General features: G+C 34.1%; 1 protein-coding gene across 1 annotated transcript; it reads left to right on the top strand.

The window, feature by feature from the left end:
- Window positions 1-10,344: 10,344 nt before the first annotated feature.
- On the top strand, window positions 10,345-13,260 carry LOC109793948 (2-methylene-furan-3-one reductase). Its single transcript, XM_083072441.1, has 4 exons — window positions 10,345-10,683; window positions 11,369-11,692; window positions 12,470-12,629; window positions 12,727-13,260. The coding sequence occupies exons 1-4, from the start codon at window positions 10,474-10,476 to the stop codon at window positions 12,990-12,992; spliced, it is 960 nt and encodes a 319-aa protein (XP_082928567.1). The 5' UTR covers window positions 10,345-10,473; the 3' UTR covers window positions 12,993-13,260.
- The last annotated feature ends 1,726 nt before the right edge of the window (window positions 13,261-14,986 follow it).

The following is a 14,986-nucleotide window of genomic DNA, read 5'->3' as shown; positions in this document are numbered from 1 at the left end:
AACATTTCACACATGGAAACTCAAAAATACAAAGAACATGCTAGGACTAAGTAGCATGCATGAATGACCCCTAGAAAGCTTCTATATGTCACGCCCACTATCATATATTTTTTATTCATGCATTCATGCAAAGTGTTTGGCATACATACATGGAATTTTTTTGACAAAATATAGGAAACAAAACTTTGACAAAACTTAAAAGATTCAAAAATCAAAAAGCATATTCATATGAGACTCAAACCTAAAAATGAAAAAGCATGGCAACACCTAATAATGGAAACCTAAAATGGCAAGGAAGGCTCACAAGGAACAAGGTGTGAACCTAAAACTATTCAGCCACACAAGATAAGACAAGGAGAAGAAAATGACTGAATAGAAAAAAAAAAAAGACAACCAAGAAGACAAGAAAGACAAGATATTACCCTTGATGAACCTTGGCTCTAGATACCACTTGATGGGATCCTCCCTTCCATGGATGATTTCGGCTCCTTGAAGAGGGAATCCTTGCCCAAAGATCTTAGGCTCACCAAAGGGAAAAGGTTATGTGGATGTTTAGGGGGAGATGGTTTTGGACGTAAGGTTGATGAAAGGTGGGGGGGGGGGGTGTATGGTTGCTCAAGTAGGTTGGCTCACTCCAAGTATAGGTGGAGGCCACTCTAGGGTTTCACTCTCCAAGGGTAGAGAATGAAGTAGGCTAGCCGAATTAACCTAGTGACTAAGGATGGGATTTTGAGGCATAAAATGCTCACTCAATATCATATAATCCAAAGTATTTACAAGTGGTGGGGTGTTGGGTATTTATAGGAGGGGAGGCATCTAGGGTTTCATTTGGGACATGCATGGCCGAAATTCATAAGGCAAATGCACTCCAAATGAAATGCCAAATGAACCCTAGATGCAACTTGGTGGCCAAGGATGGAATCTATGGATCTAGATTGGCTACAACTAGGTGCATGATAAGACTATGCAACCTTTGCCCTCCACTTGGGCCTAAGCCTTTCTATCACCAAAAATAGATCCAATGCTCACCAAAAAATGCGTCACCTCCTCATGTAACACCCTAGCCCAAAATTAAAAACCATAATCATCTAAAGCACCCCATAATACAAGGGTAAAATAGGAAATACAAGTAAATAAATTCTATGACTAAAATACCCCAAAGTACAAGGGTAAATTTGGAGTAAAGTAATAAAATTCTATACTACTCAAATTGGTCATGAACCATGTGATGGGTTTCACATGAAGTACCAAGGATGGTCCTCCATCAGTGGAAACTTGAAACATATGAAATTTCCAAGCCACTTCCACTAGTACTACACGTGAGTAGCTACCAAAGGAGTTAGATATACCTGACCAGCTTCTTAATATTCCCTCCAAGCTTTACAAATTGGTTTAAAAATACAAGAGAGATTGCAAAATTTAAAACTAGCCTAGAAAGCAATAAATGGCGGTTTTGGAGACTAATTAGTGACGGATTTGTTGTTCAATTTTTTTCTAATACTTGTTCAAGTGTTTAATCCGCCACTAATCCTTCAAATAAGATGCTCCTGGACCTGCAAAATAATCACAACAAAAGAGATTAATGATGGCTGCCTCACAAGGTGAAAGGAATGGTCACTCAAGTGAAGGAAGTTTAGGAGAAGTTTGGTCACTAAATTAGGTCAAATTTTGTAGTCTTAGTGTCCAAACTTTTCCTACTCTTTGTTGAGCAATGCTTGATCCTTGAGCAAGGATTTGAGGCCACTTCCAGCACAGGGAATTTAATAAAAGAAAACTAGACAAGCAACAAAGCACAATTTGAAAAGCTTATACCAAAAATGAAGAGTAATAGGTGTATATGACAAGACTCAAAGAGGTTCAACAAGTAAAACTGAAAATTAAGACTCCAAATAAAGCTAGCACACAGTTAGGAAGGTTCCTAGATAGGTACTAGAGTAGATGAACAAAACAAAAAAAATTGAAAGCAATTGGATAAGTATAGAACAAATAGTAGTCAAAACAATATCAAGGAATCAAGTGAATTTTTACCAATGAACACCTCTCGGCCTTTTCACTTTAAATTGTTTTCTATATTTTTTTTTTGATTCTTTCTTTTTCTATACTCAAATTAAGATTCCAGAGAAGGTAATTGCCTTTTGTTTCAAATTTTTTTATGATTCCAAGCTATAGAAACCAAGACTACAAGTTAGGTCAAATTTCAAGTGAAAACAAGGAAACTAGTTCACTAGTTTTTAGGTTTTGTTTTGGATTCTTTTGTACACTTTTCTTTGATATTTTGAAACACTTTAGGCTCTGTATTTCCTCTGTTTTCCAGCCTTAATACTCTTTTTTTTTTTAAAATTGAATCCACAAGAAAAAGTGCACTAAAAGTAGGTTAAGCACTTGAAAATTTAGGTAACACAAAATTTCTTAAGATTTTTTCAATGGAAAGTGATTTGAAAACTTAAGTACATAAAAGAAACCTAACTCTAAAGAAATTTGCTAGAACTAATAGCAAATTATGAACACAATAAGGCAAAAGAAAAAGCACATATAGGTAGGCACAAATGAAACAAAAATCGAGAGCAACAAAATGAACAATGTACTAAAAGAAAATTAGGTCAACATGTTATTCAAGGAATTTTTGAACATATAAGGACTAAACATAAACTTCTAAGACAAAACAAAGATTCAAAAACAAAATCTAATGCATATGCATGAGGTCCAATCACGGACACATACAAGGAATGGAGAGACTCAAAATAAAATCAAAATAGCATAAGCAAATAGTTCCTAAACATGTTGATTGTGGAAGAAATTCAAGAACAATCAAACAATGGATCTATGAACACAAGAACATCAACAATATAGATCCGAAGATTGAAACTCAAATAAGACAAGACAAACACAAGAACACAAGAAAACAAACACGGACACACAAAGGTTGAGACCACTTATCTCCTTGAAGACCTTACTCTTGATACCAAAAATGATAGAAGGAAGTAGGAGAGGTGAAGAATGAACTCCTCCTAAGTTCCTCCTAGGCATGGATCTTCTTCAAGGAAATATCACCGAATGGAATTGTTCTTGAATGTAGAAGGAACACGGATGAATGAAGGCTCAAGCCTTGGATGGAAGCATCCAAGCTCAAGAATCAAGGGAGAGCTCACTTCAAAGGGAAGGAATAAGGAGGAATTCCTAGGGTTTTGAGGTGAACTCTTGGAGACTTTGAGGAGGGAAACTCGGCACTAAGGCTCACAAATTTCATATATGATTCAAAGTGAGTACAATAGGTGAAAGGAAGGAACATATATGCAACCGAAAACTAGGAGTACACTTGGCGCCACATGAGAGGTCACCATGTTGGCGCCAAGATTTGAATTCAAATTTGAATTTGAATTCAAATCTTGTCACACATGTGTATGACCGGTCCCATGAGTGCTTCATGTAATTAGGTTGAATTTAGTATGCATTTAGGGTTGCATTTCGGTGTCACACTTGTGCAGCCAAGGTGGTGCCAAAAGTGTGACCTAAATGCAACTTAAATACATCCTAAATTTAACCAAATTTACCCTAATCTAATAAAACTACTAATCCTCCTTAAACCCGAATCTAATGACCGAAATACAATGGTCAAGAAAATATAATGAATAGGAAAAATTACAAGAAGAAGAATGAGCCTAATATTGGGTATCAAAAGCCCAAAGCCTAAGAAGCCCAAATACAAGCCCAAGAAAATAAAACCTAGTCTATGGTCAAAATACAAGACCAAAATCAAAGTAATTTCCTATACTAATAAAATGCAATAAAACTTGGTGTTTAGTCAAGTAAGGTCCATGTGAGAAGCACCCTAGGCCCACCAAGCCCATTGGGCCCACTAAGCTCTGAAGCAGTCAAGTCTTCAAGTAATCTCCTAGCCATAGCTCTAGTGGTTGGGCCTTTAGCCCATGCTCTTCCATCATAAATCTTGGCCAATTGACCAAGCACTAGGTACATCCATCTCTAGGATATCTTCTTGATCCAGATGATTCTAATTGATGTTAGTGTAGTGGGGTAAATTACCCTAAAATTGACTTCCACTTATTTTCATAATAATAAATATAATAATTTTAATAAAATATATTTCAACTGAATTTTTTGAACAATTAACAAACATTATTCACAAGTTTAATTTTTAAATGTTACCTTCTGTAGATGGATACATTGAAATTGGTTCAACCATTAGACTATGAATAATAACATCTGACTTTACCTCATTATCATACGCTTCACAATCATTTATTTCATCTTGATTTAATTCATCAATACTTTCATATGACAATGAAACATGATAGTCTTCATCCACTTCGTCATCTTCATCTTCGTCTCTTATCATCGATGGTGACTGTTGAATTGACCAATTTTCTAATAGAATTTTTTGAAGATTCTTCCAATCCTATTTTAGCTTATAATTCCATTATTGACATGACATTCTGACTATGAAATGCTTCTATCATCCATTGCACATCATCATGGTCACTCAATTCCAATGAAAAATATTTGTTGCCTACATGGTGTGGAACTACAAATCTGTAAGTTACAAATAATATCACTTGATTTGGCTGAATATGAAATTTATTGTGAATCTTTTTTCTTTAACACATCCAAAGTTAAATCCTATTTAATATAAGTTCCTTTTCTGGACCCATCAAATGTAATACCTTCAGGACTTTTGAACATCCATCCAATATAAATATAAGCTATAATTTGATCCATAATATCTATAAAAAATTTAATAGTACGAATAGCTAAACTTTATATTTCAACTACAATAAAATTTTTACTCACAAACTTAAATATAAAACTCTAAATATTATATTAACGATTTCAAATGTCATCAAAATGCAAGGATTAGGATATGTATATATACTACAAGGATCACTATGGCCTATCGCGAGCCCAATTAAAATTAAAAAAATAGTTATTTTTAATTTATTCTTTTTTTAATGTGATATTTATTTAAATTTTATTTTTTTGAATATGAAAATAAACTAATTTTTTTAAAATTTTAATATGTTAAAAAATGTAGCCTTCAAAATGTAGAAATTCATTATTTTTTTTAAAAGATTAATATGTTAAAATATAAAATAAATTAACCTTTTTTTTATGTAAAAAAATTAAATGAGATTACTATGACACACAACAACTCCTTTAAATGTTAAAAAAATATTTATTTATTTAATAATTTGTTAGATTTTTATTTTGATTCAAATGAAAAAATGAATTTAACCTACGTTCATAAATTTATATTTATATTCATTACACATACATATTTATTTTTTCAATTATATTTTTTATATCATATAATTAAATTCATAATAAAATGAAGTTTATCTTTTTAAGTAATTTTATTACCCTTAAAAAATGTACAAATAAGATTTTTTTTAAATCTTAATATGCTAAAAAAATAAATTAATTTTCTTGTAAAAAAATAAAATAAGATCATTATGACCCATAGTGATCTATTTAAATATTAAAAAAAGTTATTTATTTATTCATTATATTTATTTATTTAATAATTTGTTAAATTTTTTATTTAAGTTCAAATAAAAAAATATTTACTCTCTCTCTATATATATATTCAATGGTATTTGTTATATTGTAAAATTAAATTGCTAAAAAATGAATTTTATTCGTACTTTATTTTTTAAGAAACTATGTTATCCTCTAAAATTTATAAATATTTTTTTTTTCAAATGTTAATATGTTAAAAAATTAAATAAATTAATTCTTTAAAACAAAAATTTAAATGAATTCACTATGATCTATAGTAATTTCTTTAAATGTAACGACCCGGCTGGTCACTACACACTACACCGTACACCTGAAGCCGGACAGAAAAGAACAAGTGTATACATATAGTGTCTAGAATATACATATATACATGTCCAAGTCTGACTAGATTCAAAATGTACAAAAATACACCCAAAGTCACTATACCAAGTAGCTGAAACAAACAAAACATTAAAAGGAGACAGCTCCGCTTGCCAGCTGCAGACTCACCACTAGCCACCACCTATCCCTGCTCTGCTCCCATACAGAGTATGATCATCGCAGTCCAAACCACATGGAAACAACAAAGGGTAAGCTAGTGAAAGAAACAACATACATATATATAAATTTAAGAATAGTAAACAGTTACAGCTATCAGAACATCAATTAGTTTAACAACATCAGCTATATATTTATAACAACACACATCCCACATCTTTTAGTAATAACAACAGTAAACAACAGTACACATTGATAAATAGTAGTAAACACACAATGCGTTGTCACACATATCAGCTCAGAGATCTCCTACAACAGCTCATCCTTACGGCCTACAACAGCTCCTATCAGCACGGAGCACAGCACCGACTTAGCGACTATAACAACACCGACTTAGCGGCTTTAACAACACCACAATAGTGGCTAACAGCACAGACATAACGGCTATAACAGCACCACAACAGTGGCTAAACACAGCATACAGCTCAGCAATAAATAGCACAGCAAAACAGCTCACAACACAGCACAGCAAAATCAGCATACAGCACAACTAAGTAGTATTCAACACAACTTACTACTCACAACTCGGCTCATCATTTTAGAGTACAACCATATTATAAATCAGCATTTTAAAATCATCAATAACAGCCCAGTTCAGCATAGCGAGATACATCTATTACAACTTAACATCATTTTTCAACATTTATATCTAGTCAGCACAACATATTTATCAATTACATCTCAGCTCAGCAATTACAACATAATTCAACTACTATCAGCATAAACAACATTCAGCACGGCTCAGGTTAATAGCACAGCCTATCGTCTTACAGCACATCTAAGCATCTTACAGCAATATACACCTAACACAGCTCAACATCATCAAACAACAATCTCAGCTAGTCATCACATCATATTCATCAATTTCAGCTTAGTTCAGCGTAAAACAATATTATCAGCAAATTCAGCATATAATTTCACATCCTCATACGCGCCCGGTGCACTCATAGTCGCGCCCGGCGTGGCACAACCAGAGGGCTCCAGGGCCAGCGCGCCCGGCGCAAGCGTGCCTGCGCCCGGCGAGACTTAGCCAGAGAGTCCAAAGCTCCCTCGCGCCTGGCACAATATCCAATTGCGCCCAGCGCACGTCAGGCAGAGACTCCAAGGAGTCTCACACGCCCGGCGTGCCTCAACCCGCGCCCAGCTAGGCAAGGCAGAGACCTTCCTTGATCTCGCGCCCAGCGCAAACCAAATTGCGCCCAGCGCCCTCGAGGTAGAGACTCCCAAGGAGTCTCACACCCAGTGCGACAAGGGCCGCGCTCAGAGCAGCACATCAATATCATCATTCAGCTCAATAACATTCATCATTAACATCTTAAAACAGCATGATCAACAACCTCACAATGTACAACATGTTCAACACATAGTACGACCCAACCATCTTGTTTACAACTCATCTATCTTGTCAACTTACTCACCCAAACAACACCAATACACCTAAGCACCTAAAACAACTTTCAACTTAACCAAATCACTAAAAGGGAAATGGCAACCTTCACAGAAAACAGCGCATCAAGAGTTATAATACTCCTAACATAATCATCCTTATCTCATATGAAAGATAAGAAGATTTCCTACAACTCTCATGAAGACACCAAGTCCTAATTCCCTCATCTACCTTGTTAAAAATTCTAAAAACCGCAACAACTATAAGAAATGCTGGCAGCTTGACCCCTCTTCACTAAAACGGCCATATCTAGAGTTCTAAGACTCCTTTTTGAGTGATTTTAGCGCCATTGGAAAGCTAACATCCAAGGCTACAACTTTCATGAAGACTATAAAGTCAAATTCTGAAAATAAAATGATCGCCCGGCGCATTAAAATCGCGCCCGGCGCAATACTCAACCCCGAGACCTACAGAGTCTATTGCGCCAGGCGTGGTTCTCCCCGAGCCCGGCGCGATTCACCCAGAGATTTCCAATTTAGAACTGCGCCTGGCGCGAAGAACTACGCCCGGTGCAAATTCAAACAGGAACTCTCTCCAGTTTGGAAAATTTCATCAAACCTGCACAAATCAAGCCATCCAACACATGCAATCCAGCCAAGATACCACATTTTCATCCAGGAGTTCAAAAATAACATCTTTTCACACATGCATCCACAAATCAAATAAAAACCAAGAATTTTCTCAAAACCCCAAAGTCCCCAAAACTCAATATTTCACCCAATCAGCCAAGAATCCGACAATCTTTAACAACCCAATGAGTTCTCAAACCCATTTCAACCAAAACGTAGCAAGAAAACTAACTTCCCTTACCTCGGTGAAGAAATCCGAGCTTCCGGGAAGGAGAGAGTTGAAAACGAACGGAGAAAATGATGAACGGAGGAGGAAGAGTCCGCGCTTCAGCTTCATTCCCACACCTTCACACAGCTCCTACGTCCACCAAGATAAGAGAATGAACAAGTCAAAGTGAGTGGGAGAGAAAGAATGAGAGGAAGAAGGAAGGCTGTAAGTGATATGTTGAGAGGGAGAGAAGAGAAAGACCGAGGGTCTCACATTAAATATTAAAAAATTATTGATTTATTTATTTATATATTAATTTTATTTATTTAATAATTTGTTAATTTTTTATTCTAGTTCAAATAAAAAAAATTTTAACCTACATTCTTAAATTTATATTTATATTTGTTATATATATATATGTATTTATATATTCCAATTATATTATTTTATTGTAAAATTAAATTAACACAAAAAATAAATTAATTTTTATAAAAAAAAAATTAAAATGGATTGCTATGACCATATTGACTCCTTTAAATAATAATAAAAATATTTATTTACTTATTATTTTTATTTATTTAATAATTTATTAAATTTTTATTTCACTTCCATTAAAAAAGAATTTAACTTACAGTCATAAATTTATATTGATATTTGTATATATATATGTGTATTTTTTTTTCAATTATATTTTTTAATTTGAAAAATTAAATTAAAAAATGAATTTTTATTTTTTACTTTATTTTTTAAGAAACTAAGTTAATCTTAAAAAATATAAAAATTAATTAATTTTTGCAAAATGTTATATGTTAAAAAATTAAATAAATAAATTTCTTTTGAGAAAATTTTTTTAAATGGATTGCTATGATCACAATGACTTCTTTGAATATTAATTTTATTTTATCTTTAATAGTTTTAAAAAAATATTTCTTAATTTGAATCGTTACAAGTTATAATAATTATAAAAAAAAGAAAAAATATTCGTTATGTACTATTACTGTAACAATTTAAATTAGATTATTATTAACTGTAACGATCTTTATTTCATGACTCTCATAATTTGTTAAAAAAAATTAAAACTTAAATTCTATGATAAATAATCTAAAAAATATAATTATGCAAAACAATTCTTTTTAAGTAATTTATTTTTGAAAGTAACTCTATAATAAACATCATAACACATTAATATCATAGTTTAGCTTACAAAACTACCCTATCAAAAAAGGAAAAAGGAAAAGTCAACACAGCGACATAACATTCAATAATCTGGATTCATTGTCATGCCATTCAGTTGATTAAAAATAATCACTTTTTCACTTCAAATAAAAAAGAATTTAACCTATATTCATAAATTAACAAAATGAATTTTATTTTTTACTTTATTTTTTAAGAAACTATGTTAAGCTTAAAAAAATATAAAAGTTAATTAATTTTTTTCTTCAAAATGTTATATGTTAAGAAATTAAATAAATTAACTATTTTTGATAAAACAGATTTAAATGAGATTGTTATGACTTATAGCAACCCATTGAATATTAAAAAAAATTATCTAATTTGTAACAATTTAAAAAAAAAAATTTAATTTGAATTCCTACATGCTGTAACTATTCCAGAAAAATTAAAAATAAGTCGTTATTTGTCGTTACAATATAACGACTTAAATTAAATTATTATTCGTTGTAATGACCTTTATTTCATGATTTATTAAAATAAATGTGACATTTAAATCACTATAAATATATAATCTATGATGACTCTATAATAAATAATTTAAAAATATAAATTATTTAAAATAATTATTTTTAAGTAATTTGTTTTTAAAAATAACTCTACAATAAACCTCATAACATATTAATATTACAGTTTAGCTTACGGAACTACCCTATCAAAAAAGAAAAAAGGAAAAGTCAACACAGGGACAAATAATCAATACTCATCGTCATGTGATTCAGTTGATTAAAAATAATCACTTTTTCCTATAAGGCTAATAATGAAAGATTATTTCTAAACAACCAATAGTCGCTTTAAACGTGCTCTAACAATCACATGGCCGGCGTAGTTCAATAATGTTAGATATTTTTTTTCTAACTTTACTCTCTCACTAACCCTGCATCTGATACATCTATTTAATTTTTGTTGGTTCCGTTTCCCTTCACTCTGTACTCCAATTCATTTGAAACATGGCTGCAATATCAATACCTTCTCACATGAAAGCATGGACGTATTCAGAGTATGGGAAATCAAACCAAGTTCTAAAGTTCAACCAGAGTGTGCCTTTGCCTGAGGTGAAGGAAGATCAGGTCCTCATCAAGGTTTCTGCTGCTTCTCTTAACCCCATTGATCACAAGAGAATGGAAGGCCTTTTCAGGAACACTGACTCCCCTTTACCTGTAAGTAACACAATTTCATTACCCATTTGTCTTTTGCTTCATCATAAAATTCAGATTTATTTCACTGTTTGTTTTATGGTTAGCTGTCCTTAACTGATTGTATTTTATAAGATAATGTAAGAAATAAGTTTCATGAAACTATTTTTTTTTTTTTAATATTTCTTTCCCTTAAAAGTTAAAATCTTTTTTTTTTTTTTCCTGCTTATCGTTAATTGTAACCCTTTAGATTTGGGCCATGTATTGTGGGCTTTGATATGCTGAAATTGATTTTGAATAAAAATAGGTTTTGGTCTAATTGGTGAATGTTTGAGATTATTTATTTTGAAATGACATTGTAGTCAAATTGAAGACATTTCATGCTAAATTTGATTTTGGAGTTAGAATTTCGTTTAGCTCAAGACTTGAATGCACAACCATAAACCTTAAAAATAGGTAAACTCACGTTTCCTCTTCCAAAATCCCGTTTGAACACTCACAAATCACAGTCAAACACTTCTGCAATTATTTGGTTGGTTGTCGTTTGTTATTATGCTTGTTCAGAATAACAACAGAGATTTTAGTGGGAAACTAGAAAAAATAAAATAAAATCGCATCTTTCGTATAAAAATAGGGATGTTTTACTTTTTATTGCTTATTCTGTCCTAAATTTGTTCTATTTATTTATTATATAATTTTGTGTGTGAAGACTGCTCCGGGGTATGATGTTGCTGGAGTTGTGGTTAAAGTGGGAAGTGAAGTGAAGAAATTTAAGGTTGGAGACGAAGTTTATGGTGATATCAATGTAAAAGCTTTGGAATATCCAAAGGTGATTGGTTCTTTGGCTGAGTATACTGCCGCAGAAGAGAGACTATTGGCTCACAAGCCACAGAGTCTGAGCTTTGCTGAGGCTGCTAGCCTTCCTTTAACACTTGAGACTGCTTATGAAGGCCTTGAACGAACTGAGTTTTCTGCAGGCAAATCTATCCTTGTGCTTGGAGGTGCTGGTGGAGTTGGAACCCATGTCATTCAGGTATCACTATGAGCTTCTACTAAGATATGCTTTTTTCAGATCTATTAAGATATCCTTGTGGTGATAGTTGATCTTTTTTCTGTTCCATTATGGTTGATTAAGTTCATATTACAAATGATCATATTGACCATATTCACAATAAGTAAAATTCCCTAGCATTTGTTTTTCCCCAATCAATACTCAACGTTGCTGTTTGTAGTGATTCAAAAAGTCACATTATCTCTGCAACATGGTTTGAATTCAATCAACACTCACAGCACCGCACGGGTACTTATCTTTTCACATATTGTTATATTATTTGGGCGAGGATTCTACTCGGTGGTGATTGTGGAGGATAGATGTAAACAACCTTAGCCCGCAAGTGAAGAGGATCTTAGCCAAGGCTCACCTTAATATAAAGTTACTATTATATTTTTTTTTATTATTATTTACATTTCCTGTTTCCATGTAACTGTTAAGGACAAAACTAAGATTCAGTACCATCAATACTTTAGGTATTGTTCTTCAATCAGAATTTGAGTTTTATTTATAATATACGAGGACATTTGGTGAAATCATTTATCATAAATATTACCAAAGTTAAATTTCAATTCTGATTAGGAATCATACCAACAATACCTGTGGTATTGCATGTAAGTTTTGTCCCTATATTAACTATGAACTCCTCTCTCTAGGGATCGAATAACTTAAAATCTCTACAGATTGAATTCAGGAAACATCTCAAAAGTCAATATTTCATGTTAAGTGATTATAATTAATAATGCCTTGTTGACATAGCTTGCCAAGCATGTTTATGGAGCCTCCAAGGTAGCAGCGACAGCTAGCACCAGGAAACTGGAATTATTGAGGAATTTGGGGGCTGACTTGCCCATTGATTACACAAAAGAGAATTTTGAAGACCTGCCTGAAAAGTTTGATGTGGTGTACGATACAGTAGGTAAGATTTTGATCACACATTCTTCTGTGAGAAGTTTATGAGGTTGGTCACACATCTTGTAGAACACTAATACTTGTTTTCCTAAAATCAAAAACAGGACAAACTGAACAGGCATTCAAGGCTTTGAAAGAAGGAGGCAAAGTTGTGACAATAGTACCACCTGGATTTGCATCAGCTATCCTTTTCATACTCAGCACTGATGGGGCTATCTTAGAGAAACTAAACCCTCATTTTGAGAGTGGGAAGTTGAAGCCAGTACTTGACCCCAAGAGCCCCTTTCCATTCTCTCAGGCTGTTGAAGCATTTTCCCATCTGGAAACAAACAGAGCAACCGGCAAAATAGTCATCTATCCCATCCCATGAACATAACTTGCTCCATAATAATCTGCCTTGCTGTCTTTGATTTAAGGTTTGTGTTAAAAGAGGGAGGCATATTAGTAAATGTTCTCCGTAGCATAAAGCTACCCACTTTCTTTTCAAGAGTATGTGTAGTGTGGAATTAGTATATCTTACAAACGTGGTTGCAGTTGTGACTTTAACTTAGTGTGGTTTGTACTGTTGTTTCGAGTGCATAGTATGATTTGTAGTTTTGGCTAATGAAATAATCACATGTTTTTTAATTTTTTGGTCTGCTCTTGTGTAGTATCAATGAGTTTGTTTTGTACACCTTGGTAGCGTTCATAGCCCCGTTCTAACCAAAGACTGGTCCAAATTTCATGATTAAAAACTTTTTCCATACGAACAATCAATTGGTTTTGTAATAGGATTCAGTGTCGTTGAGGTTTGGTTTGATTTGGTAAAAAATAAAGTCTGAATTTCTATAATTAAGTTTATAATATTTTCCAACTAACCTGAGTTGAACAAGCTTAACCAAAATGAAGTTATATTAGGTTAATATTTCTTTTTGGAAGGATCATATTGGATTAGTTGACTTTTGAGTTTCTATATTTTTCTTTGACAAGTATTGGGGTAGTTCAAAATCGGATTCCAACAAAGGTAGGGTTGGCCAAAAGGAATGTTCAAGCTGCTGAGGACGAGCTATGTCTTGTCTGTGTTGATCTCAGTGTACAAGAATCTAGAAGGGGGTTGAATAGATTTTATCTTAAGATAACTCACTTTTCCACAATTATTGAAAAACAACCTATCAAAAAATCTAAAATACAACCTTTATACAATTTGAGTAACAAATAACAATAGATTACAAGGTTTATTACTGACGTAGCAGAATATCAAAGTATATGCAACAAATCAATCACTTGTAATCAAGGTTGATTTTATATTACCTTTGTTCTTACCGGAGATTGGTCGTGAGGGACAATCTGCTGGGCAAGATTGGTGAGCCTCGTTCGCTAGGTACGTTAGCTGTTCTGAAGTGGGGGTGGTACCTGCAAAAGAGACTCCAATGCTAAAGTTAGTCTTTGTGAGTGTATGGGTCTCGTATATGTAATGCACGTACCTTAGCGTGAATTAGGGTTTATCTAGGCCTTGGGCCCGAGGTTGGTTGTGATCCGTTCAGATAGTGGGCCTTTGTTTTAGCCGATGTCTCGTAGCGCTCATCCGATGTCATCTAGCGCTTCAGTACCGAGCTTAAGTTCCGTTTCGCAGTGCAGATAGTATACTAGCCCCCCGAGCTCCGAAGACCGTGGGTCGAGGAGTTAATGTCGAGCTCAATGAAGGGTCACGTCTCTTCGTGTACGCTTCCTTGGCATAACGTCATGTGTCATAACCGTAACCTCGTTTCCCGGAACGCGTGGGCGGTGTGTTAATGGGGGGTGACGGTTTTGTAATGATGAGGTGTACCTGTCATTATGACTTCATTTAATGCCTCGTCAGTTTTGTTGTTTTCTGCCACATGTAACTTCCATTTTCAATTTTGCAAAACACTTTTCCCTCTCCTCTTCGCACACTTTTCACTTTCATCTCTTTGGCTTCCCTTGCACACCAGTGCTTCCTCAACGCCTATCTCCGTCTTCTACCCTCCTTGTCTTCGCTCTTCTCTGTCGTCGCCGTTTCCGGAAATCAGGTCCCCGTCCTTCGCCACTGTTCTATCACTATCAAAGGAGTACCAGGTACTTCGCCTAATCTGTCTTCTTCTCCGTTCTGCAAGTCTCCTTCTTCCTTCTTCTTCGTTTCTTCTTCGTTTGGTCTTACTGGGAGAATGGCCGGTGAAGGTAGTTATGGTTCTATTCCCCCTAAGGCCGCCGCTAGGCAGGCCAAGGGGAAGGGTAAGGCAAAAATGGCCGCCGCTGGTGGTGAGCCCAAGGGTAAGAAGGGGGGTAACAACCCCAAAGACTCACACCCTGCCATCTCCGTTCCTAGGTATGAGTGGGTTAGGGGGGACGTCGGAGAGTTTCAGA

The sequence above is a fragment of the Cajanus cajan genome, chromosome 4 (genome assembly GCF_000230855.2).
Source record: "Cajanus cajan strain Asha chromosome 4, NIPB_CcT2T_4, whole genome shotgun sequence".
Lineage (NCBI taxonomy): Eukaryota > Viridiplantae > Streptophyta > Magnoliopsida > Fabales > Fabaceae > Cajanus > Cajanus cajan.
Note: the sequence above shows the minus strand (reverse complement) of the source record. Positions and strands in the feature narration are given on the sequence as shown.

Coding starts and splice junctions, on each gene's coding strand:
- LOC109793948 (XM_083072441.1), top strand. CDS start 10,474: ATGGCTGCAATATCAATACCTTCTCACATGAAAGCATGGACGTATTCA. Junction 10,684..11,368: donor ACACTGACTCCCCTTTACCT/GTAAGTAACACA, acceptor TTGTGTGTGAAG/ACTGCTCCGGGGTATGATGT. Junction 12,630..12,726: donor TGTGGTGTACGATACAGTAG/GTAAGATTTTGA, acceptor AATCAAAAACAG/GACAAACTGAACAGGCATTC.